This window comes from Pithys albifrons, chromosome 3 (assembly GCF_047495875.1).
Source record: "Pithys albifrons albifrons isolate INPA30051 chromosome 3, PitAlb_v1, whole genome shotgun sequence".
Taxonomy (NCBI): Eukaryota; Metazoa; Chordata; class Aves; order Passeriformes; family Thamnophilidae; genus Pithys; species Pithys albifrons.
Window position 1 is genome coordinate 26,924,464 of NC_092460.1, and position 27,138 is coordinate 26,951,601.

Sequence of the window (27,138 nt, forward strand, 5' to 3'; positions counted from 1 at the left end):
GTGACCCATTTCTAATGAAGTGATTAACTGCTGGCAGGACCTGAGGTGCAACTTCCTCACGTATTGGTTTGTCTTTTGCTGGCTGTATTTGAGCTGGTTTGACCTCTTCAACAAATTACATGGCAATATTTGTGCAGCTTGCTTTTTACTAAATGAACTATTCATCCTGTCACAGAGAAGATGACTGTTTTAAAAGCTTTAATCAGTAAAATGTCTGTAAAATTCTTTGTGGTTTGTGTGGATTTCTAACGATTTTTTTGTTTAGTTCCTATTTAACTCCTGTCCCTTAAGAGATGCATTTTGCATTCAGACATCTTTCATTGCTCTTTGAACCTCCATTTGCATCTCCTTAAGTACTGATAAGAGAAACCATTAGCAGTACGTGCTTGAACAGCTTTTTATGGAATAAAGTAGATTGAGAGTTTAGGAGTTTGCAAATGCCAGGAGCTTGATTTACAGAAATAAAGAATGACAGCTCACCTTCTGGAAATATAATGGAAAAATGTTTATAGTTTGCAAACCACGGGCTTAACTTGTTGTACACTAAATGTGAGTCAGCTGGAAGGCCTGTAGGGCAAGTGAAACACAGATGGAAAACATGGCATAGAGTTGTAGCATAGCATCTGTAGAGCTTAACATGTGACTGAGATAACCCTGGCAGCATTACTTTACTCTGTATTGGTTCTGGTGATTTAGGACCCCCTCAGACCAGCAGTGGAAACGACCAGCACTCCTCAGCCTCTATCTTTGAACACGTGGATAGGATGTCACGTTCCTCAGATGCCAGCAGACGGGTCCCAAGCAAGATCCAGCTGATTGCTATGCAGCCCATGGCAGCACCTCCAATTCAGAACTCTGTGCTTTCTGATCGAGTGGCAGAGACCAACAAAATTAATAAAGAGGTATTTTTAAAGTGCTTTGAATGTTTTTGCAAGGACTGTATGCCCAGCCAGGAAAGAATTGAAAAGTATCCAGTTTCTTGTTATCAGGACTTGCTTGTTAGTTCCTGAGGGGTTAAATATTGACAATAGCCTTGTTTCTGTCCAGAGAAATAATCTGAACTGGTTTTAAGAGGTATCTAAACCAAAATGTAAACACTGAGAGAGGAGCAAATTTGATGATCAGGATACTTGGTGTTAGTAACCTTGTGCTAGTCACCAGGATGTGACTTTATGAGAGTTGTGTTAATTAATGTGTGAGAATTGGAACATGTGGCCCACCTTGGTTTTCATTCTACACTATTCATCTGAATCTTCAGCATCTCAGGATGTGGGTTATTCAAAGAAGTTATCTCAAAATATTCTGGGGTGTGAGTTTGCAAGTTATTCATTGCTGTCGACTTCTGATGTGTTTATCTGACAAAAACATGCAGAAACTTTCCACTTTCTCTGAGTCCTCCCGTTACTGTAAGCAGACTATGAGCATGGATGGGCATGAGAGAAAGTGATGCACTGTAAAACCACATCATACACTGCCTGACCATCCCACATACCTGCATCCTGGTTTTGTGCTGGGTATAAGACATCTTCTCATAATTCAGAGTGAAAGATTACTGAAACCTGTAATTTAACTTTGTTAAGATTCTGTGTTTCTGAGTGCCCTATGGAAGAGAGGTAAATACATATATCTACAATACATAGGCAAGGGGAGCCACAAAACAGAAATCTGATTACATGAGCAGAAGACGTATCATTGTAACTATAAATGTAAAGAGTAAGTCTGACTTCTGTCTCTTATATGCTTTTTAGGGATTTTCATGAAAGAATACACAAAAATCAATTTTTATTTGCTTCTTAATTTGCCGATGCAAATGTGTTCCAGAACTAGTCCTGTGCAGGCAGAGCAGTTGTTGCTACCTGACCTAGTGCTCAAGTGTTTTCCCCTGATAAGAATTATTTCAGTGAGTGTTGGGCCAGGACTTAAAAATTGGGTGTTATGATAGCTTTCCTAGATAATGAGATGCACTCCAGGAGATTTGAAAAAAGGTGGGAGAGAGGCACAAAAAGTCTGCATACAGGAAGATGTAGAGCTGATAGTGACATGTTCATCCAGGAACTGGGCCCTTGTGTTGGTCCTACATTCCTGCAGAGCTTATGGCAGCCTCTCACGCTCAGCAGAAGCACTGAGTTATAAGCTCAGTTAGTTCTTTAAGTTCTTGCTTCATAGGTGATGAAGGTCATTAAAGGGAATGGGTGACAGATTTCAGCACTATTGATTAAGTGTACCTCTGTTTGACAGGCAAAGCTAACTACAGACTGGTTAATCTTATTTTTTCAGAGCAGTGTCACTTCTGTCAGACAGCAGGAGTTTGTTGTTAACAAACTGCCACCTCCCTCTAATTGCACCTGCTGTGCTGGCAATTGTGTTGTGTATAATAGTACATCTACCTGGGGAGACAATGAGGGTACTGCAAAATATCAGAGAAAGAAAGTGTGTTTGTAAATTGTGTGACTTACTGTAGTCCTTCAGAGATCTGGGGCAGGGAGGGGGATGAGAGAGGTAGGGAGAAAGAGCACCAAAATCCAGTTTGCAAAATATACAAATGAAAAATACAATTCCCTTTTTCTTTTTTTTTTGCCTTCCTTCTTTAAGATACAAACAGCCCTGAGGCATAAATCTGAGATTGAGCATCACCGCAATAAGATTCGTCTTCGTGCCAAGCGTAAAGGGCACTATGAGTTTCCGGTGGTGGATGATGTGGTGGTGCTTGACTCCAAAGAGCAGCACAGAATATATCGCAAGGCACAGATGCAGATTGACAAGATCTTGGACCCTGGAGGCAGTGTGCCTACTGTCTTCATAGAGCCCAGGAAGAGGTATGGATTTCAAAGACGGAAAAAACAGTTTTCTTTTATAGTCAGGGCCCAAAGTACATCAAAACTGTACTTCTTAACTTTCAGAGCTTAAAATCATTTTGATCACTGGTTGAATTTGGGTTATCTAGGTGAGAAGGACTGGGTTGTTCTAAGCATTTTGATTTATTTCAGTATATGCCAGTATGTTTTGTTTTCAAATTACTTTTTTACAAGTTCTCAACAGTGAATTCTTGAAAAATAAGCCCAAATGTATCAAACTGTCTTAAAACAATTTAGTATTTTCTCTGCCATTTCCTTGAATAATTCTGTTCAAGGTTGATAAATATTGGCACTTTGTTCCTGGAGCACTAGTACCCTGTGGCTGCTTTGGCACTGATAGAAAGTAGCTTTTCTCCAGCTGTGTGGGTTCTTTAGCTGGTTTGCCTGGTGGGATTCAATCCAGTGTGCCAAGCACAGAGCCTTCTTGGCAGTGTGGTCTGTTCTGCTGCAGCAGATGTGTCAGACATTGATCAGCGAGGCCTAGAGAGGCACTGGGGGCTGGGACTGGAGCACAGGCAACTTTGACAGATGAATACAGAAGGGAGGTGACACTGTAGACTTTGAGGGAGGAATTGGACATTTTGGAGAGTTGCCGAGGAGAATGTTATTAGGAGAGGTTTGAGGAAAGTGATTTGAGGCTACTTAATGGGACTGGCATGAAAAACTGGGAAAGGGAAGAGAAACAGTGCTGAGCCAAGGATGACTTGGAGGGAATGGGCTGAGTTCAACCTTGAGTGGGATGAGAGTAAAAATTGCTAAACGTGATTACCTTTTTCTCTCTCTCTGCTTTTTGTTTTCCTCCTGTTAAGTTCTCGTGCAAAACGTTCTCCCAAGCAGCGCCGACGCCATCAGATAAATGGGAGTCCAATTGATGCTGAAAAGGACAGGTTAATCACAACTGACAGTGATGGGACATACAAAAGGCCTCCAGGAGTCAATAATTCTGCATATATTGTATGTATGTCTGTTGAAAGGCAGGAATGTTCTGATAATCATGACGGTTATGACACTGGGAGATTTTTGGCCTTCTGACTATGGTCTATATGGCCAGTTTTAGTGACATACAGTTAGCATGTAAATCAAAGTGAAATAAGGGTTTCATTGACAGTCTGTCACTTTTAAGCAGTAAAATTTTGCCAAGTATTCATTGATATTAAAGAGGCCAAGAACCAAAACCTGGTTTTCATTATTGCCGCTGTGTTATGCACGTGAAAGTGTGCTTGGCATGTTCCACAATATCTTAAACATAGTTTCGTTCTAGTCCAATTTGCTGGGTGTTATATATTCATATGTAACAGAAAATTTCATCCTTTGCTCTCGCAGATTGGAAGACTCAGTTCATTTTGTGAGAAATTTTCTCATCTTTAAAATGTGGGAATTAATTATTAATGAAAGAGAAACATGTCTTTGTACTACAGTAACTTGAAACAATTCTAGTGCAATGTCTTGAAAATTAATTTTGTTTCCTGTCTAAAAAAAGCAGGCCCTGGAGAATACTTCTGTTCAATCATATCCATGTCACAAACTGTATTTAGGCGTCTTTAACCACTTCTAAGCAGACTTCACTAAGCCTAATGTTAATATTGGAAACCCTTGGACAGTTTTCATCTTGAAAGATGGTTTAATGATTTTAAAAATTTCACAATTAGCTGCATATGCAGTCAAGTGACTACTATGTCCATGTCTGTAGTTTCCTTTTGCCTTCAAACATGAGTGTGATGATTTTAATGTCATGCTGCAACAGAATGAATTATCATCTGAAGCTGTTTAATTAAGACATGTCACACAGCAGGCTTAGCCCCTTTGGCATCTGTAGTGAGACAGTGCTCAGAATGCCAAGTTCCTAATAAAGTAGAGGCTTGTGCCTCTTGACGACTGATTTTGCAGTCTGCATGCAGTGGTAAGAATGAGCTTTGATAATAAGTCTGCTGCTGCAAAGCTCGTTTAATTTCCTCTTGCCGATGAACAATAAGCCCATGTGGTAAGATCCCAGGTAGTAATTATGATGCATGCCTCAGGCTTTGCTGTTATGAAGCACTTACACAAATCCCATTCAGGTGATGCACCCAAGTTCAAGTTCCATGCAGGTAACCACTTAGTTTCATAACAGCTTCCTTTGCGTGTTTTTCTAGGAGGTAATAATTGTTTAATGTTACTGCTGATGTGGTCAGTTATAAGCTAAAGACTGAATTAATTTCTTGAAACTGCAAAAGCTTCAGAGAAGTCAAAGATGTAGAAGGAGCTGATTGTCTTTTTCTGAGTGGAGATGTGCATGACTTCACTATGTGCTTGCAAACAGTGATTTCTATAGCTGAGTAATTCCTGCAGTAACTGCTGCCTTATCTGAGATCACACTGAATGAAGTATTTGAACAGCTGATGTTATGTATGTGAATACATATGTGCATGCAGAAGTGAGGAGGGTAAGGGGCAAGTGTTGTCCACCACCAGCACTTGTGCCATTTCTCTCACTATGGTTCTGGGGAAGACAGTGTTGCTCAGACTTTGGAAGCTGGCTGGTTAGATCTTCTCTGTGGCTGCCCTTCACCTTCTTTCCATTTCCTCCAGTCTGATCCAGACTTGCCTCCTGAACCTCAGACATCATCTTCAGCTGACCTGGGGAAGTTCCCTGGCTTACCTTCCCACCCGGTCTCACAGTACGTGCCCCCGCAGCCGTCCATTGAGGAGGCTCGGCAGACCATGCACTCGCTGCTGGACGACGCCTTCGCGCTGGTGGCTCCCAGCAGCCAAGCAGCCAACTCCGCAGCCGTGGCTCCGCCCGGGGTCTCTGCAGGACAGCCGGTAAACAGCACTCCTGCTCCAGCAGGGAGGGCAACCACATGCACCCACTGGGGATCACCTTATGGTCCAACTCAGGCAATAAACAACCCATTTAATGTGAGTGATGTGATTTAAAAGGCTTTTCTGGGCAGGCAGTTGGCACCGGTTGAGCCACAGTCACTGTTACTGTGCCCCTGGTGTCAGAACTTACCATAAATGTGAAACAGTGCCTGGAATCAGGAGAATTCAGAAGTGACCATCACAAGATATTGAATTTGCTTTTGAAGCTATTTGGATTCTTTTTCCCCTTCTTATCTCAACCACAAGAGAAGATTGAAGTTCTCCTTTAGGATAACTTTTCTGTTCTCAGGATTTTTCACACATCAGTCTTGCTATGTCCAAAAGTAAAAATTTATTTTTTTAAATATATGTGGTGCTTCCTTTTTTGACAGTGGAAAAACAACATATTTGGCTTAGGTCGTGTTTTTCATCAGGGCATCCAAATGCATTCAGGAGGTGAGGGATAGGGAAGCAGTATTTCTGTGTATGATTTTTTGCATTTAATCGAGCACTGAGACACATGGATAATCCTTTAGATCATCTCTAGTTCTGTTGACTGAGCCCTGTGGTCTCTCTCCTGCAGTCTAATGCTGGTTGAGGTCTAAAGAGATTTCCAAATGCAAAGCTTGATTTGCTGAAAGTTTTCACTGAAGTAGACTTTGGAGCAGCTCTTGATCTTCTGCATGTGAGAAAAGTGTTTCTGGATGATTTTTAAGTTAAGACTTTCATCAAGACAGTGGCTCACTGTAGTAGTAATTCCCAGATCTTCTTGTGTTTCTGTGTTTGTAAAGCTAAGCTCTTACGGCTGCCATCAAGTCACAGGTACAGGCCTAGTGATCTCTGCCATTCATCACTTAGAAGGCTGACAGTGGACTTCCCAGGGAGTGCATTTTGATTTTAATTTCAGTTTTTCTTTTCATTCTGACAGAGATATATGGAATTTGGAATGACTCCGCCAACAGCACCAGGTCTCATACCAAGGTAGCCTTTCACCTATAAAATTATCATTTATTTTTTACCTTGTGATTATTCCAGATTTCTTACTGTCACTGGCCTATTTTTATGCAAAGTACTGTATAAATGAGAAGTAACAGGAGTCCAGATCTGGCCTGTGTAATTTATTTATGTACCATGAATGACATATGCTGTATGGAATGTGTTTAAAAGAAATGTGTTTCTATCCCCTTGGCTGTAGAGATATCCATCCAAATACTCAGCAAACCACTGAGTTTCAGCTTTTGGAAAGCCTGAAACTGGTACTCAGATGCATGTAATTCTCCTAGTGCTCTGACTTTCATCTTGTTTCTGTGTCCTCAGGGCAACACTCACTTGCAAAAGCTTTCATATGGATAACAGATTCATTCTATTTTTAACCAATCTGAGAACAAATGACAAAGCATGGTGACCTTCATAGAGCCCTAATCTTATAAAATCAGGGAAAGAACAATTTTTCCATCTTCTCCTGCCCTTGCTGTGGGAGAATTGTGTCATGAGAAGAAAATGGTTATCCAGGTGACTGTTAATTTCACACTTGGTGTCTGTTTTGACTACATGTGAAGGTGGACTCTTGAGTTGTGGTACCCATTGTGGTCAGACTTGTCTCACCCTCTCCCAGCTGCTGCAGCCAAGGTGGTAAAAGGGTGGCTTTGTGTTGCTCTCTCATTACCTTCTTAGAGCTCAGCATATGTGATGAAGTCCCACCAGTATTCGTGGCATTCATTAGATTTAACCTGAAGTCTTCACTGCCTTCGAAACTTGATGGAAAAATGGATATGAAGAACTTTCCTTTATTTACTCTTCTGCAATCTGATTTGAAAGGGCCGAGTAGAAAAGGGATTTCTAAGCATATTTTCTTACTTAGGTCTTGGCTGGAGGTGGCAGTTTCAGTGTGGGTGGAGTGTACATACAGTGTAACACACTATGACATGCAGTGTGTTTTTCATAATTTAGGTTACCTTGCAGATTGTGAGCTTTGAGACTGCCAATACAAAGAATAACCAATCGGTATTGAGGATTTTCTCTTTGTTGGCCCATTACACAGTCAGGGAAAATGTGATAATTAGCCACAAAGTGCTGTAGCCCATATTAATACACCTGAGCAGGGTAGTGTCTTTGCAATGTATGTTTTGGGGTTTTTTTTATAAAAGTTTATCACCTTTTGACATAGGCACTCTGAATTTGTGTAAATCACAAAATAATTGCATCATGATTGAAAGTTTAAATGCTGGCTTTGGCCAGTGCACACAGATTAAGTTAACAATCTGCAAGGTTGTTGACCTTAACAGAAAGAATTCCTTTAAATTTTAATTACAATAGAAAGTTCCCTAAAGCTTGGTCAATAGAGAACAAGGAAAGAGTTGTCATGGTTGTGCAGTAGGAGTTATTCTGAATTTCGCAAGATAATGATAAACAAATTGATAGAATCACTGCACCAATTAGGAGAAGGAAAAATAACCTGAGGTCAGTGTGATTAGGTGGCATGTGTCAATGTCATAGTCCATTGGCTTAAATATCCAGTGCATGGAATAATAGTTGGGTGAGTGTACTGTTCTCTTCTCTGTACTAATGCAGTCAGCGTCTTTAATGGGGTGGAACCAACCTGGGGGAAAAAAAATAAATGTAAAATACCTAGGTCACATAACAGTTAGGCAAACATAAAGGCACAGTGAAGAGTTTTTGCCAGAAAATGGATATTGCATCATGCAACAGAGATAGAGCTACTTAGCCATAGTGGGTTAGTGGTGTAAAATTGATTTTTGGGATGGTATCTCCCCACTTAATTAAATGACTAGAGATTAATTTTCTTTTTTTGGATGTGCAAAAATCAAAAGCTGAGTTTCAGTCTGGAAGGAGCACTAGAAAGCCTGTATGATACAGATGTAGAGCTGTATCCTGGTTTTATACTCTTCTGTTGATCTCTGAGTTTGAAGAGAAGCTGTATCTATCTATTATAAAAAGATTGAGAAGAGAGGGTGAAGGTTTATTTAAACACACCTTTCAAGTACAAACACATCAGCAATAAGGAATATATTTCTTGTCCTATGAAAAATTAGCACAATAATAATACATTTGCAGTACTCTTGGAAAAATATTTTCTTTAGAAAACATCAAAAAATTGTAGTAATTCATCGGCTTCAAAATTCCAGCTCAGCACTGCAGGCATAAAAGGCCAGATGATCACATCCTTTACTGATTACAGTGATTAACATAACAGAAGTGGTATCGTTAAACATTACCTACCCATTGAAGCATTTATTTTTAACTAGTTCATAGTCGTAGTTGGAAATGGTTTCCTTTGGATGTGCTGAGTGGGCAGGTGGGATTGTATGTAAGGGAGCTGGGAAAATTCTAGCACTTCCACAATGGGACTGTTAAAGCTTAAAATCCTTATATCTCCTCCAGTTAGTAATACTATATTCCACATAGCTGGTATTTCAATTTATAATTACTCATTTGTGCCTTAATAGGCTCTTAATTGGTTTTATTAGGCAATTTACTATTATGTCAGGTTGCTTTTCTCTCTGGCTGTCATACAAAGGTGTGTAGTTTTCCAAATAAAGCACAAAACAAGAATAGTTTGAATTAGATGCAGTCTCAGGATTTTCCTGTAAAACAAAGGGATGTAAAATTGAGGTCTTGAGGAACAGGATACATTGCAGTCTGTAATCTTAGAAGGCCTTAGATGCCATTGTGGTACAAGGCATATAAAACTCATCCCTAGTCCTCCCTTTTGTAATTTTCATGTGCCTATGTTAGGATGTTTGTCTCATTTATACTCACCAGTGAGAGGCTTCTGCAGAAAGTGGTTTAGTGAAGATCTTTTGCTTTGAATGCCTCTTGAGGAGCGTCTCTGATCATATCTGGAGTCTGAGAGACGAGCCAAGTAAGCACCTGAAGTTTGGGCATCCACACTTCCACTATATTGATAGGAATCGATAACCCCTGAAAAGTCAGATACCATCAGTCTTTTAAAATATAATCTCGTCTTGGCAGGGTTAAGATATGTTAATAAGAAGCATAGGAAAAGGAGCATTTCCATCTCCCTCTCTGTTCTTGTTGTGAGTGAATTATAGGGTTTCTTTTACAAGTGCAATTACCTTGGCACAGTTAGTGAAGTTAGATTGATTACAGTTTCTGTTGTTAACTCTTTCGGTAAATATGTTACAGTTACTACCAGCACCAGCCTGATTTATAGGAAACATTAATTTTGGTATATATTGCATCACTTCATAGTGTGCTAATTACAGCTTTGAGGAGTTTGATGAATCCTTAAGAGCAAAAGATTTGAAAATTTCCTGAAAAATTATCGGAATGCTTGATGAAGTAATAATTGTTCATGAAATACACATATAATGGCATTTTGTATGGTTTGTTTTAGACCAAAACTGTGTGCCCAGAAAGTCAAGAGTAGTTAGGCTTTGTTGCTGAGGTAAGCAACTGCATCACTACTGAAGTCCCATTTTTCTGTTTTGAAGATGCTTTTTTTCCCCGAGGGAAAACAAGATCTCCAGATCTGTGGACTTTTTTTTTACATCAAGGAGACTGCAGCATGTGAAAAAACACTTCTGTAAACTTCTGTTACACTATTCCTGTGCAATGCAGATCATAAGGGAGGAGTACAATCTTCAGGTGTAAATATTTTCTTGAACATTTAAGGTTACAGTATACATTAAAAGACATCATAAAGAGCTGTTGTATGAGGTACACCTATGTTATTGTTTCTAGTTAGGAAATTCACTAATTTTAATCTTGAGTCCTTTTCCACAGGCAGAACTTTGGTCCAGGTTTTCTTCAGCCTGCAGAGTTAATGCACGCGGAGCAGCCGCCACCTGAGGTTCAGTATTCCTCCAGAGGGATGTACTCAGAGGAAATGCCATCAGTGGCACGGCCACGACCAGTTGGAAGCACTGCAGGTACACTTCATTTAAGTTGAATATGTACTAAAATAACTGATCCTTTTCTGTATCTACTCTCACGCCAAGGTCACCATTAAGACATCATTCTCCTTCAGGTATTACATGTGATATGTGGTCCTTGTCTTCATTGCCCAAAAGAAAAGGATCACAAAGTGAGGTTAACTTCACATCCTCAGGATCTTGCAGAAAAAGGCAGTGCTTTGCCGCCTTTTTAGTATCTTACAGGCACTGGTTATCACAAAGCTATTTTCACAAAACCCCATTCTCTAAGAATGAAAAATTACTTGTTTTAGAAAGTACAGTGTGTGCTGACTTTCCACTGCCAGCTACTTCTTTTGTAGCTAAATAAGCTAATAGATGCATCCCAAATCAGCATGCTAAAAATAGCAAAATTTTCTGCTTTCCTATGTCTGTGCTTCTCATTTCTCTTCCTCAAATTGCATGAAAATAGCATCTCTTAGTTCTAGATGTATTATCCATTGCTCCTGTCCCATGTGAAATCACCTTCTCTGATTTGGTTGTGAGATAATTTCCATAGCACTCATCAATGCTATCATGAATAAGATGCTAACATCACATGTCAATTAAGTAGCAAACACTGATTTTTAAGAATAAAAGATTATATTGTTATGCAAATGTCACAGTTAGTTTTCTCCCAGATAACTGTTTCGTTCCTGGAGAATTAAAAAAGGCTGGAAATACGCTCATATACTCGTGTCTGAAGCCTGGTTTTGATAATTCCTATTCTCTCCCTTTAAATGAATGAAAATGGTAGGAATGTAGAGACTATTACAGTTCAATGATGGTTGTTTTGTTCTCTGATTCACACTATTATCTAAATGTTCATATGTATTCTGCTTTAAAGTTTGAAGGTAATTCATGTATTTAGTTTCTGTTCTTCAGCATAATTATGTGTGAATATCAAACTTCTCAATTATTGGGGCTTTTTTATAGGAAAATATAAAAGTGATCTAACTGTCTGTCACTTAAATCACACTGTTGTTTTTGTCTTTTTCTCCCTTTTTGTGCATACACACAGTTTTATGTCTCTCTGGATTAAATGTGTTTAATTTCTAATTAATAATAAATCATTGTTTTAATAATTAAAATAATAAAATAAATTATATTTCTCTGTGGGAGGAAGTTTAGGAAGTAGGAAAGCTGGCATGTTGTTACATGTCTCTTGCAATTAATGGTGGCAGCTATCCTTGCATGTGTTTGAAAGCAGCAGGAGAGGAGGGAAAGGAAGGCAAAGGAGAAAGGAGGAGGTTAGCTTTCAGTCTGGAAGGAGGTACAGTGTCTTCTGACCTTCCCGTCAGTCAATGACAGCATCGTTTAATATTTAACCACAAAGCAAAGCTCAAAGAACCACACTCTTACATAGTCATGTTTTTTATTCTTCTGAGCTATGGAACAGAGGGCAGAGAGTTCGAGTCTTGCTAGTGTGATGCAATTAAGGTGTGCTGCAGGAGCAAATATCTTCTCTTTGCTGCTGAGTAATTTACGTGAAAGCATTGCCAGAGCTTTCAGTAAACACTGTTTGGACAGAGCTGGCATATTTCTGGAATGAAGAGTAGTCCATGTCTGAGATGCATGTGTCTCAACCTCATCTTTCAGTGCAGTGAAATGAAATGCATCACACTCAAATGAACTGCACAAAATGCACATAACTTTTCCTTCTTTGTTCTATACTGACAGCCTTCTTTCTGCTGATTTTTATTAATTGCACAGAAACAGAGCTCCATTTTCTTCTTGTCTCCTGCTTCCAACAAAGTTTTATGTTGTCATTTGTCTGCCCTGCGAACTTGACTGTGTATAAAGATGAAAAAAACAATATTTGCTTTTAAGGTTCTCAGATACAGCACCTCACTCAGGTGGGAATTGCTAGCAGGATCGGAGGTCAACAAGTGGAGATCCCCTCAGGCAGAGCAGGGCATGGCCAGCCGGGGGGGCCAGGGTGGCCCCAGTACCGTGGAGAGGATGAATGTGCTAGGCGAGATGCAGTGAGTACTGTGTTACACATTTGCATAGTTTCCAAAGTAGTGATATGTTGGGTATTTTTTCCTGCATTACTGTTTGGAACTTTTTACCCCTGGAACACTTTCAGTTGCTTCTCTGACATTCTTTGCTTTGCTCTTCAAACCCTTGTTAGTTCTTCTAACTTCTGCTTGCTATTCTTTCACCTTTGCTTCTCTCTAACTGCTTTTTCTCATTTTACCCTAACCCTTTTTTTTTCTCACTTGAGGCCTTCACCATTATTTGCAGTTCATCCAGTTCTGCTTCTGAGCTCCAGCAGAGATGGATACTGCTTTCCATTTCTTCTTTGAAATATGCCTCTGTATTTTGAGATCATTTTAAGTAGGGAACATTGAATTAAATTGTCCCAGACTACCATCCTACTTTGTATGGATACAGTTCTTTTGTCTTCTGTATCAGTGAGCAACAGCAGGAGTCAGGGCAAAGAGTAAGCTACATATTGCATGTAACATTAGAGGTGTTTCTGCACAAGTTATTTTCCTAGCCTCAGTCAGCAGGATGTGGTAAATTAATATGTATTCATTTACCAGTGTTACCTAGGCAGCCATGGTGATTTCCTGTTCTTGGCAGTGGAACTTCTAGAGGTTGATGTTTCTGATTCAACCAGATGTGTGAGGTTGAAGATGGTATATGGCCTCTCCAGGAGAGAGAAACAGTGGCCTGCTACCTTTCCTTCTTTGATGTACTTGCATCCTGGAGCAGACTGGCCTGTGACAGCTTTGTTGTAGTACTCTGGAGAGCAACAACTTTATGCCTCTTTTCCTTCTTTGTTTAAACAATCTTTTTCTGGTTTCCTCCTTGAGGGACGAAGACAGGATCTCCTCCTTTTGCATGCTTAGAGCAGTGTGTGTTCACACTACTTGAATTTGCTTTGTAGTATTTCATGATCTTGAAACAGCTTTGCAGAAAGGAAATGCAACACAATGGTCTTATCTTGAAATTTTAGTGGAATTGAGCTACCTCCACTCCAAATGAACTTGAGAGGAGCAGCATACAGCTTTTGACAACTGGGTGCACTAGATACAAACTCTGTTGATACTATTCAAAAACTTTAACTATCAAAGCTGAAAGATGTATTTGCCTGATTTAATGTGCTCTCTGTGCTTGAAACTGTGGTATTTGAGTGCAAGATCATCACGATTTCAGTTTACATCGAAAAGAGCACTTAGATGAGAAATCTCCTGTTCCATATTCAGAAACATCTCTGGGTTACCATTCACTGACCCTTCTTAACATGTCTCTCTTTTCTAAAAGTGACTTTTCTGGATCTGTGGGCCTGTCCTTTCAGTTCCCCACATACACATTTAACTGCTACTTTGTTAGTGTTTAATTTACTTGAATTGCTAACATATTACTGAAAGTTTATTATCTGAGGTCTTACTCAAAGAGTTGGTTTTGACATCAGTTACCTGCACAGCTTTCAAATATTTATGGCTCAATACAATATGATTTGGTTGCAGTTAGAACCTTCAGTCACAGTTTCACATGTGTTCAGGTCATTTCAATCCAGGTTGACTTTCTTTTCATTCATCTCAGTTTAAAGATTTCCTTGCCTTTGATGGAACTTTTTGTTCACTGGCCGCTGCTGTTCATGTATTACTGCAATGTGATTTTTTTTTTAGTTATTAGAAAAAAGCAAAAGGAGGAGATCATGGACTAAAACTTACCTGAGCAGAATGTCATTCACTTGTAGGGGAGCTCACCTATTGCCCGCTCTTTCCTTTTCCTATGAGCAATTTTTTCTTTTTTTTGCAAAGGATTCTTCCCCTCCAGAAAAAGAAGCCTTATTCTTGTAGCTTTCTGTATTTAAATAATTACCTTCAGAGTTTGGTTTTGTTCACTATCGCAGAGCTCTAAATTTATCTTTCCTCCTTTTGGAAATGAGGCTTTACTTAATAACAGTCATGTTCCTTATGGTGCACTATTCAGCTGATCCTTTGCAAACAGTCTTACGGTTCCCTCATTCCGAGCAAGTTTCTAAAATTAAACTCTGCATTTAGGAAGATTAGAATCTAGATCATTCTTCTCACATGGAAACAGGAGAGGGATCTGCATTTGTCTTCCTGCAATAGCCCATTTCCTTACAGTATCTTCACCCATTATTACTGAAGTCAGTACCTGATTTTCTGCTGGAATAGGACCTCTAACTTGTACCTCCTGACCCAGAGCCAGTGTGCAGGATACCATCAGTTCACCTTAATTCTCCATCCAGAAGACCTGGGCAACCAGGAGAATTACAGCATTTCCTTAGCTGACACAAAATACAATACTGAGCCAGTGCTCGTTTCAGCAGCAGAAAAGGTTTCTTACAGATGGGTGGAGTTGCTTGCATCTCTACCTCCCTTCCACCACCTGGCATCACCTCCTACCCATTTACAGTCCCTTGTAGCTCTCCACTGTTCTGCCACGTCTTCTCCAGGTTTGCAGTTTCCCCAAAGCTACTCTTACCCTTTCGCTCTATTTTTCTATATCCAGCTGTCCACTCTAGAGTCTCTAAACAATCTGACTGTACTTAAAGCTGTCTCTCACGTACCCTGGGTAGCCCCTGTGAGATACGTGCTGGCTGACAGGTCCACCTGAGCACAGCGTAACTTGACCTTTCTGCTACTCAGAAGCAGATTCAATGACAGCACAAAGCAGGTTATGTCTAATTAGCTATCTGGTTTTGTGGATTGTATTTATCTGTTCACGTATATATACATGTATATGTATATATTTATACATCCAATGCAGTTAAAATTGGCCAGAGTTCAACAGTTATCAAATGGAGATTAACAAATTTACAATATGATCTCGTAAGTCTTCATTTCTTAAGAGGGACGATTCGATAAAGATGCTTCTATCGTTTTATGCTGCTGTTAATTGTACATGATTTTCTAGATAAAAACCAAAAATTTATTGATGTTATATAAAGCTACATATTTTTATATATATAATAATGTTATATAATATACCAATGTGTATTTCTGTTAGTAAAGAAATTTAAAAGTAGAAAAATCAGCAAACTGCAAAAACCTTTCAGGGTGTTGCTCTCCTTATTTTACTGATGTATTTAGAAGAGGTTAGGTTTCTGAACCAGCATGGTATTGAAAGTTCTCAGACCTGTTTAATTTCTATGTTTTATGTGAAATCACAGAAACACATACTTTTCTTAGATATTTAAAAAAACCTTGATTACCTTAATGTAAAAAACAGCCACTGTGGTCATCAAATCTTCTTCCTAACTTCCCATATAATTCTCTTACAACCATTCTTATGCTAGAAATGCAGGGCAGTGTGAGGTAGGAGCTGAATCATGTCATGCTTTTCAATGTGAAGTAACCCAAACATAATTTAGGTTGCTGTTAAGACTCCTGTATCAAGGAATGTTTGCTTTTAATATTTTTATGTCATCTCTTCTCTATAAACCCTCAAAGTACTTGTCAGGTTTCCCAGCTCGACACTGTACATATGAATTAGTTTCAGGTTTTGCTGCCAGGTGAATAATTCTGAACCATCAAGAGGCCCATTCATTCCTTTCTGATACTGAAATCATGTATCTTTTGTTAGAAATAAGACAGGATGTTACTTGGAAAACCTTTACCTATCATTCTTCTATTAAAGCCTCTTTTCTTCTTAATCTCTCTCTCCAAATTAACTGTGTAAATGATAAGTGCTGTACCTGAGCTGTGCAAGAGAGTCAGAATCTATTGTTAGTTCTACTTTATATAAAATAGCTTAAATTTTTTTCATTTATATTATGAGATATATTAAGGAACTTAGACCCATGCATTTTTGTGTTTCCTGCACACTGCTGCCACAGTTGTTCTAGATTTCCTGTGCTCTCCTCCATGCTCTTCCTGGGCCCTGCTTTGTAATCCCTTCATTTCCCTCTCCCTCACTCCCAAATCCTCTTCTAGTCGACCTTGCTGTCCTTTCTTCCCCCATCAGGTTGCTCTCCCTGCTACTGCTTGAGGCTTATCTAAAGAGAAGGGTGGTGCTCACTGAATTGTGATGACTGTGATCTGAATTTGCTGCAGGTGGCAGTTCCCCATCCCCAGTGCAGATCCTCTGAAAGGGGATTACACTGCATTGCTCACAACTGTGTGTTCAAGTCCTTTGTGTCCAGTGTTTTCTTCTTCTGTCTCTCAGCCTCCAGCAATATGAGGCAAGAGGAAACACTTGCTTCAGGGATGTCAGCTGGAATTTAGATTTTCGAAATCAACCTTGTTTGTGTCTATACTAGGAGTTGGTGCAGTCACCCACTGTACTGCAAATTCATACTTTGTTTTAGTGTAAGCAGATTTTCTTTCAAATAGAGGAACCATAAGCTCAGGCTTCTGTTTTGTTTCTTTCTTGTTTTGTTAGAAAATGCGTGTTACTGAACAAACACAGAATTAACCCCTTTCTACCCTGAAAAAATGATTGTCCCTAAACTGGGATAGTGTTTCTCAGATATGTAAAACAGATGCTGAGTGTGGAAAAATCTAATCTTTCAAATCTGAGTAGTTTTCTCCTTCTGCTTTTTCTGTTGACTGTGATTTCCTGGGCCCTGGTCAGTCACAGGGTCCTCACCAGTGTACAGTCTGAACAGGCAAGCCAGAAATGTCAAAGTAGTAGTATCTGTGCTTTTAAATAGTGTGGAGAAATGACAGCCAGGAAGAAAGTAATTTGCCTGTTATCTTTTAGAAAGTTGGTAGAAATGGAAGGAAAGAAGAGCCAATTTTGTTCATTTCCAGTCCTCTGGCTTTTCTCCCCACTTCCTTCCAATCTAGTTTCTAAACTTACCATTGATTGCAAAGGTGGTCAAGGCTTTCTAACAGATAGTGGAAGAGATTTTGAAAATTTCTGGACTTGAGGCAGTCCGACAATTTTGTGTACACATGTTGTTTTGTGCTCCATAAGAGGAATCACTCATTCATGTAACAGAACAGTTGCAGCAAATAGAAGCATCTCCATGTTGCTTTCCCCTCTGTTCTTTGCCTTTTTGCTTTCTTGTCTTTTCTGGGATAACTGTGTTTATTCAGAAAGTACAATAACACTTTCTGCCTTTTTCCAGACGCATATGCATGGACACCAAGAATATTCCTCCTCACCAGTATTCCAGATGCCGAGGACTTCAGCCAGGCAGCCCTCAGCACCTCCTGCTCAGCTTCCACACAACAGCCTTCAGGGCCAGGGCCTTTGCTACACCACCAGTTCCACTGAGGACCTCCAGCCAGGTCACTCATCAGCCTCTCTTATCAAAGCAATTAGAGAAGAACTTCTACGGCTGTCTCAGAAACAGACAACAGTGCAGAACTTCCATAGTTGATTTAGCATTCCATTGCAAATCTGCCAGGTATCTGCTTCCTATGGAAGCAAAGACTTAGAGGAAATCAGCAATGTTGTTCTCTCAAAGGAAGGAACTTTCACAGCTCTGTTGACAACACTCTGGAAAAACTGAAGAAGGCAACAAAATTAGAGTAGTAAGGAGAGAGAGAGATGGGGGACAAACAGGGAAAATCAGTGTCATCACAAGTAATATTAATTAATCTACTAATATTACGGTGCTCCTTCTCTCTCCTTACCTTCATTCAGCCTAACACATAAATAAAACCTTAGGTCAAGAACTCAATACTCCAGCAACAAAACAAAAAAAAGACAGGAACAAACTCCAAGTATGATGGACTCCTTTTTCTAAGGAAGTAGGTGAAGTTTTGAATAAACTGAGTTGACATTTTGCAAGAAGTTACAAGTATTCTTATCTCTCCAGTGCTTATGGGGAACTGATTTGTGTTACTGTTCTGCAGGATTACAAACTGTATCAGCTCAAGGGTCTTCAAGGTCAGATCCGACATAAGAATTACTTTGGTTGTCAGGAACAATAGGACTACTTAGAATAAAAGTCTTTTTGAGTTACTTGTATCAAACTGGAACGATAATTGTCATAGATCTGTGGTTCCAAATGAAGGAACCCTCTGCACTCTTCCTTGTTTTCCTTCTGGTGCTGAAGCTTCAAGTGTTCCTTCATCTTCAATGTTTGCAAAGTGAAACATTGGCCTTGTATAACTAAGAAAATATCTGTAGACTCATTCAGGCTGGAAAAAGAAAACAAAGCATCCAAACAGAAAGGGCTTGTTATCTAATTTGTTTAAAAATTATTGAAAACTGGGAGAGGAATACTCAGCCACAGTTGAATTTGGGGAAATGTGTGTGTGTGTATGTTTAAAAAATGTATTTACATACTGAATGCTCTTGCAGGACCAGCGATAAAATATTGCCACTCTGTAGTTTGCTTTGTGGACAGAAACCAATCCAGCCTGACTGGTACAGGGTCACCAGCATTACATTATAAATTGATGTCCTAAATCATTGCTTATGTTTGGATCTGAATAATTTTAGTGAAAGTCAGTGACAGTTTAGAGCATTAACATAGGCTTAGATTTGCAGTTTTGAGACAGTTTCTATATTTATAATACTTGTTTCCACTGTCCCTTTGGACAAAGGGTAAGCATTATCCCCATGGTAAAAACGGTACGTGCCATGGAAATGTTTGTCGCTGTTTTTTCAGAGTTTTAATTTAATATTAGCTACAAATTTACTAATATTGGCCATTGCATAACTGTAACTGACATAATACATACAGAAATTTTACTTAAGTCATGATTTGTTGGAGTGTTTTCATTTTCAGATCAGACTGAACTAAAGTTAACAACTTGGCACAGAGATAAGAGGGTAAGCTCAGTGTTTGTGAGGATGGCAAAACTATTATTTGCTACAGTGTAATTGTTTCAAATAATAGCAGACTGTAGTCATAAAAGGTCTCAGGAACAGGGTCTGCCAGAGAGAACCTCGGGGAGTTGATCTGGGTAGGGGCTGCGTTTGCCTCACTCACTGGGGTAGAAATGACATTGGTAAAATACAGTCTGTAACACTGGTGTGATATGGTGCTCTTTGGCTGCCAAATCTGTTCCTGGTTCCAGTGCACAGTCCAGTAACTGTGACAGGACTAACTCAGACTGAAATGAGAGCAGGTACAAGGACACCGTGGAAGAAGCCAACTACCTACTTTATTCATGGAGCTTGTGCACCATACTCATTGCTGAAGCCAAAACCTCAGTTGCTCATTGATGTGGAGAAAAACAGGTGGTGTGTTCCCTCTTTACTAGGAAGATCAGTTATTTTCCTGTTTCCCTATGATCATCAAAAAGCTTATGAAGTTGTTTTGAGGGACTTACTGCACTGAAGCAGTCTAATTAATTTTCACCCTGGCTAATCTATAAAGCCCTCATGGGCACCAGTTGAGGTTTGATTGGGGTCAGAACACCAGCATGGTTGTGAACAGCATTACCAACAGGTCATTATGATTTGATTTTTTAAGCTTTTTGTGTGATAATCAATTCTAGGATAAATATAAACATTTGTTTTCTGCCAAGTTTGTAAACATGAATGTTGCCAATAGTTCTGCAAAATGTCAGGTTTTGAAGAAAGAAGAGTGTATCGGGCAATGTTCATTTGGTCTTTCTTACAGTGCTGAAGACTGACTGTTGCTGAGTGTTCCCATTAAAATCATCTCTGTTGAGCCCGCTTTATCCTCCAGCTTAATTCTGCAGTGAGCACACCAGTGCTTATAATATTAACACATTACCCTGGCTTCATTTCAAGAAAACAGGGGCTACTAAAAACTGAGCTAATTTTCTAGTTCCAGCAATTTAAGAAGGACTGTGAAATAAGAGCTGTTAAATTTAGAGGAACTTAAACCACTTCTCATACATTTTTTGCTAGTGATGGTGATGCTATTGTTTAATTCCATCTTTCTATATATGGATGAAGATCCTTTCTCTTTTTAATCCCAAATCTTACGAAAAACATAGGACACAGGACAAGTATGTACTGGTAAATAAAGGAGTCTTTCTGATGTAAAAATCCCTCTTTAAAACCTTGGGCAGGACAGTAAATGACACGAAGTTGGAAAGGTGTGTTTGGAAGTTATGTCCTCAAACTGGCTGGACACCTGATCCCGGTGTTCAAAAAAAGGTATGGCATAGTCTGTATCTTCATATAGTAAGAAAAGTAATACCAGTTACCAACCACCAGTTCCAATAATGATTTTAACAAGGGAGACCCACACTTGACTTTCTGCAGCTACAGGAAAAGCAGGGTTTTTTCATATGCTGAAAAAAAAAGGATTTTGTGGAACGCATGTGCCAAAATGTGTGTTTTCACTTGGATGTTCAGGGGGAAAAAGTCTGTAAGCTTCTGCATCCCCATGGGTTTGAGCTCTTTTCCCAGTTCTTTTTATTGCCCTGTTAAAAGGGAGGAAAATAAAACCCAAACAAACCTTTTTTTCCTGAAACATAAAGTATCCTGAATTTAAGTATCTGTTAATGAATCTACCAGTTTCTGAAAACATTGATCAAATGAGAATTTGGTACAGGCACAGAAAGCTGTTACCAACAGTTGCATCCATTTCCATGATTGAACCATCTGGTTCATGGAATCCTTAGGCTCTTCCCTTTTTTCACAGTTTTCCTTGACATTTGTGTTTCGTCTGTGTTTTGTTTGGCAGAGAGAAGAACTTGGCAAGATGAGAGCTACATAATTTAGCTTGGTTGGTTTCCTTCTTGTGGCCAAAATGTTGACCCCTAGCCTGCTTCATGATTATTTTTGGAGCTAAGTGAAATGTTAGAGTTATTTTTCATACACTCAATTTGAAAGGTGGGGCACAGTTCAGTACTATAAAATATTCTCTGCCAGGATGTAACATGTGGTCCTGCCAGTGACTGTGAGGATGTGACTCAAGAAAGAAGACCTTGCTTTTAGGAGGAGTGATTTGCATGGATGCTGGACTTGTAATGTTAAATATGCACACTTTGGGGCAGTAAGTGGAATTTGACCAGCACTTTGCAATGTACTGTACTTGCAGTGGTTTGGAACAGGCTTCTTATATAATGGTTTAGCAGCTGCAGCATCACACAAGGTCTGTATGTCATCTCTGCACCCAACGGAGTGGTTGGCACAATATCAGCTACCCCAGAGTCGTGCACCTTTATGGACACACATAATACAAAGACTGATCACACAAAAGTGCATGTTCCTAGGAAATGCTAAAGTCAGAGCCTTTAAGTTAGATGAGCAGGGTTATGGAGCTCTCTTGGAAAGAGGCTTGTGTACAGGGATTGTAACTTCTGAAGAACCAAAACAGCTGATGCTCTTGTGCATTAACTCATGGCTTGGAAACACATTCGATGGATTACACAAGGAAGCCAGTGTGTATTCAGGCTCCAGTGAAGGCACCAATTGTGTGATATCAATGGCAGTAGGCAGCTGAACTAGTTTTTTTAACTTCTGCCCTCGCTACATTCCCCCTTTTTCCAATTTCAGTAGTTCAGGGAAGAAGTGGGCATTTTGCTTTCCATGCCTGATCTAAGCAGTTCTTTGTTACAAGGTGCCAGTCCTTGAAAATACCCTATTTTGACCAAGAGCTTTGAAGTGGCAGGGTGAACAATTGTGACTTTGAGGTGCAGCATGTTGTGGGCCATGTTTTTGCAGACACAAATTTAAAAATGGATTAAAAAAAACAAAACACCTGTTTGATGTTTTCTGAATATGGACAGAAAGCCAGAAATAGATTAAAAGATTAAATGAAAAAGGGTAATATGATTGTCAAAAGGCAAAGGACTGCAACAAGGTCTCCAGGACCACCTGTGATGGTGCACTAAAAAGAGAGAGAAGTCTTGGGGACTCCCCCTGCCCTCACTGCAGCTGAGTCCGTAACACAGCCCCTCTTCTTTGCAGTCTTCACTGCTCACAGTGCTGGTTTGTACAAATGAGGAGCATGTCTCATCTGTGAGACTCCTAAAAGCAGTTTGCCATGGCTCTGGGGTTTCTCCAGGACTGTTCAGGTGTGCATAGAGAAAAGCAGCAGCTTTGAATTGCATAAATGTGGAAATAAAAATCCACGTCCCCTTTGTGAAGGGCATATTTTTCTCTTCCTGTTAGATTTTGTTTAAGAATCGAGGAGACGCAATAGGGATGTATTCTGTTGTCATCAGTCTGCTGTCATTCATGTATTGCTCTGTAGGGCCTCAATACTAAGGAAGCAGAAATTGGGAATGCTAGTTTGGGAATGCTTGAGAAGATTCACTGTAGTTTTGCAGTATTTTGGTGTGGGTGCACTTGAGTGCAGTGCGTCTCTTACAGTGAGTGTATCTCGAAATGGAGCTTATATCCGAGGGAGGAAATTTTAATTCTCTGTCTCTGACACTAATCCAATGAGGGCAGAACACACTGAGCTTGTGACAGCTCATACCAATAGGATTGGTAGTTCAGATCCAAATGTTGGTCTGCATGTTGCCCCTGGCTGCATCTGCATGATTTCCACAGAAAACCGTTTAGTCACACATACGCTTTGGAAGCAGAATTTATCCTGCAGATTTCTTAGTGCAGTTTGAGATGCACTTGGCAAGATGTGTCTAGCTCTGATGTACAAGTCTCAGGGTGAGTTTACTCACCCAGAGTAAGAAACTTGAGAAGCAAAAATCTTGTGGAGTTGCACTGCGTTTTTAAAGAGACTTTTCCAGAGCGGAGCTGCAGTCCTGTGAATTCCACAAAAGACTGGTAAATTGAAGTTACGCTAGTACTAGAAAAATACACATTTCTTTGCACTTCATAGTTTGTAGAGATGGAATGTTTTGTCTTGATTTTGTGTTACTTTTTCTTGATACCTTTTACTATATCAAATATGTATTTTTCTTTGTAGTGGCCACTCCTGTTTAATTTTGAGTAGTTCTTGCTCCATAACTGGAAGTTTGTGTTTAGGTTGTTACATGTTGCCTTAATTGGAATAAAATATTGGCACATTTGAACAAATGCTCTCAAGAATCTTTTGAAACAAATGCTAAATGGATCCCTGATGTGGTCTTCAGGCTCACTTACAGAAATCCTTTTATTGCCACATGTAGAGCAGGTGAAATGAAAAGAACTAATAGAGAAGAGACTGAAAGATGAAAATTATTGTTTTGCATTTCCAAGTATATTCTAATGTACACACTTTTTAAGAGCTCTGTAGTGTTCCCATGAAAACTTCTCAAATATTTCCATCCCAAGGCTTCTTGGAAGTTGGTTTCCTTATCCAGGCTGTTGGAAAGTTTTAGTGCTGTGCATGATTTAAAAGCAGTAGCTGCATATTGTTTGTGTTTTAGGAAAAACTTATTTTTATATTCAAGGAGAACTAATGTGGTGTTATATTTGGCAGTGCACTGCACTCTTTTTGTCCTGACACACAGATCTAAAAGAAACTCGGCTAAAGAAATAAAAACTTTAAAAATACTGCAATAATAAAAAATCAGAAAGCTTTTATCCTTGGACTTGAGCAAACAGGAGAATTACTACTGTCAGTAGTAATTCAGCATAGGCACTAAATATGAAATTGTTCAAATTCAGTGCAGTACAGATGATCTGAGCAATCACAAACTTGTGAACTTGTTACTAGATTTGTTAGTCCATGCAATCCTGGACAAAATGGTTTCAGGTAAGTTGCTTTATATTTTGCATGGAACAATTCCTGTCAAGCTTTTCCATGGATGAGTTTAATCCTTATGTTAGTTTCTGTCTTTGGGCTCGATGATGGCAGCTTTAAGCGAGACCACTTTGAAAATTCAAGGTTGAAGGTGAGAGGTATCTCCTGTTCAGAGGATTTTTACATGTGCAGCCACGTATTTACATTATTGCTGAATCCTCCTGTACTTCACTGCTGTGTGGAGGAAAATTTGATGGGATACTGGAAACAACATTCTTGCTTTCGCAGAGTTGAACTGTGAAGAAGTTACAAGAAGTTGTTTGTCACTTCAAGCAGATGTCATCACTGACACAACATTGCCTACAGTAATCTTACTTATGCCAGAGAACAGTGCCATTTCCTGCAGCTTAAGGAGAACAACACTAGTGCCAATGAGCATTGTTTAGTCTTCTTCATTTAAGGATGAGCTAACATCTTTCACCTAACAGTATCGCATATCTGCACGGGGTGCTGATATTGTTCAGCTAAAGCATGGTAATTTATTCATGTATTTGAGGCCAGAGAGTTGCTGTGTTGAAACTTGAATATTGTTGAACTGATCTGACTTAAATACACAATGTATTGAAATGCTACAAAGTGGGAACAGTCTAGCAGAGATGGCTTTGCAGTTGTCTCCCTTCTCTTCCCTCAGTTAGGTAAAGCAAACAGAGCTGTGGAGGACCTGAATAAGTACTTTAACTTTTTCTCTGAAAGTCACACTGAAAAACTAATTTGGCTACATATATAATGATGTGATCTGGAAACTAGAAGCTAGAAAAAGTGGCTCTGGCTTTCCCAGTGACTAATGAACTGCAGGCTCTGTATGTTGGGACCATTTGTTTTGTCTTTATTATTAGATAAATCAGAGACTGGAAAAGCCACTGATAGGGTATATTAATATAAAGAACTTTGTGAAGAGAAGCAATGGTGAAAGGGGCAGAGCTTACAGAATATCTTCAGTTGGGAGTCAATTTGATTGCCCACAGGAAAGGGAAGAGAACGAAAGGACATGGCAGGTCTTTTGGGTTGTTGAAACCAACAATGGGCACAGCTATGAGCAGAGAAGGAAGGGAAGAAACCTAGTATATTGAGTAAATGGAGAATAATAAGGGTACAGCTGAAATGAGTAAATAGTGTGGTATATGCAGCCACAAAAGAGCACAGAGGCAGCAGAAAATTTAACCAGGACTTTGGTCTTCTATATGTTTTTCTTAAAATGGGTATTCACTCAAATGAAATAATTGAAGGGTGACATGCTGTATTTAAGTTGGTGCACAAACTCAGTAGTGAATATGTAAAGTCCATGGAAAATGAGATCAGTAGGAGAGGGAAGGGTGGGGAGAAATGGGAATGATTGTAATCACAAGGGAGAAGTTGAAAAGAAAAAGTCATAGAAACGTATTCATGCATGAAACTGTCCACAGTCCTCAAAGGATGCATTTTAAAGTGCCAGGAGGATGAGCTGCTGCCAGAGAGCTCAGTTCTGTATCAGAAAGGGGCTTTATTTCACCTGTGAGCTGAGCATGGGGAGGAAGGGAGGATTGCTGTGTACAGTGAAGGTTGTATCTTCTTCCCCCAATACTTGTTGCTGGGACACACAGCTGGACTAGAGGGACCTTTGAGAAGCCTGGAGAAGAGAAGGCTCCAGTGAACAGCCTTCCAGTACCTAAAGAGGCCTACAAGAAAGCTGGAGAGGGACTTTTTACAAGGGCATGCAGTGATAGAACAAGGCGTGGCAGCTTTAAACTGAAAGAGGGTAGATTTGGATTAGATATTAGGAAGACATTCTTTGCATTGAGGGTAGAGAGGCACCAGAATAGGTGGTCCAGAGAAGTTGTGGATGCCCCATCCCTGATAGTGTTCGAGGCCGGGCTGGATGGGGCTTTGAGCAACTTGGTCTACTGGAAGGGATCCCTGCCCATGACAGAGGTGATTAGAACTAGATGGCCTTTAAGATCCCTTCCAACCCAATCTATTCTATGGTTCTATGATCTCACCTTGCTGTTTCAACAGCACACAAAAGATCTGTAGGGCCTGTGACATCTTCATCTAAATTAGGTTATAAATTGCCTCAGGCTCTTTGGTTCCTTCAAGTGGCAAACCAAATTGTGGTGGGAACCTTTGGAGAGAGAAATGGAGGGATTTGGGACTGACACAATGTGAATGTTTAGTTTATGCTGTCCCCAGCGTGTGTCTGGCAGGGCCATGACTTTACCACACGCAATGGTAGAGGAAACAAACGTAGACTTTTACAATTAGTTCAGTTCTTTAGCTCTTAGAGTGAAGGTCACCATGACAAACAGGGTATGGGAACAGAGCTTTGTTTGCTGGTCACTCGGAGTGGACACTTTTTTTTGGAGGGCAAAGTCAGTTCTGGAGGAGTTTTATGTCAGCAAGACACTGGAGCCTACAAGTCTCTATCATAGGCAAGCAAAATGGTTTGACTGAATGTGTCCCTACATTTCATATTGTCAAATTAGACAGGAAGAATCACAAGTCTCTTAGGGCTGTATTTTTTTTCAAGCAGTTTGCAGACTTGGGAAACAGTGCATTGTTTACCCTGTGTTTTATTTCCAGAAGGTTATTACAAAATAGGAGTTGGAAATTAGCTCCTTGAACAGTGCATGTTTGATTCTGGGACACTAACCTGTAGCAAGTTTTGAATTCCACAGCAGGTACTGGTACTGCTGATACCACAAAGTAAGCAAAATTTTGAGTGTAAGGATGAGAGAGCGTGGTTGCTTCCCCAGAATGTCTATATTCCATTCCTTGGCCATAATTAATTACAATAAATTTCTGCAGTCCTAGTTTTATAATGGCTTTATCAAAATTCCTACAGAGTTCGAGTACAGAACACCTTTTCTTATGAATTTAACCTCTGCCTTTTGTCTGTATGCTTCGTGTGAGTAGGGAGCTCTGATGCTTGCCAGTTTTCATTCCCCCAGTGATTTCACAAAGTGTAATCATTG

General features: G+C 39.7%; 1 protein-coding gene across 5 annotated transcripts in view; it reads left to right on the top strand.

Annotated features, from left to right (window-relative positions):
• Positions 1-23,525, top strand: part of KIAA1549 (KIAA1549 ortholog) — a 159,103-nt gene extending 135,578 nt beyond the window's left edge. For 2 of the 5 annotated variants that reach the window (XM_071551096.1, XM_071551097.1), the window contains 8 exons: positions 697-902; positions 2,593-2,816; positions 3,665-3,809; positions 5,423-5,752; positions 6,624-6,676; positions 10,463-10,608; positions 12,460-12,614; positions 17,687-23,525. In XM_071551096.1, coding sequence (XP_071407197.1) covers positions 697-902; positions 2,593-2,816; positions 3,665-3,809; positions 5,423-5,752; positions 6,624-6,676; positions 10,463-10,608; positions 12,460-12,614; positions 17,687-17,941 — 1,514 coding nt within the window. In that variant the 3' untranslated portion in view covers positions 17,942-23,525. The remainder of the gene's footprint in view (positions 1-696; positions 903-2,592; positions 2,817-3,664; positions 3,810-5,422; positions 5,753-6,623; positions 6,677-10,462; positions 10,609-12,459; positions 12,615-17,686) is intronic. The other 3 variants (XM_071551098.1, XM_071551099.1, XM_071551100.1) reach the window with 2 other exon arrangements.
• The last annotated feature ends 3,613 nt before the right edge of the window (positions 23,526-27,138 follow it).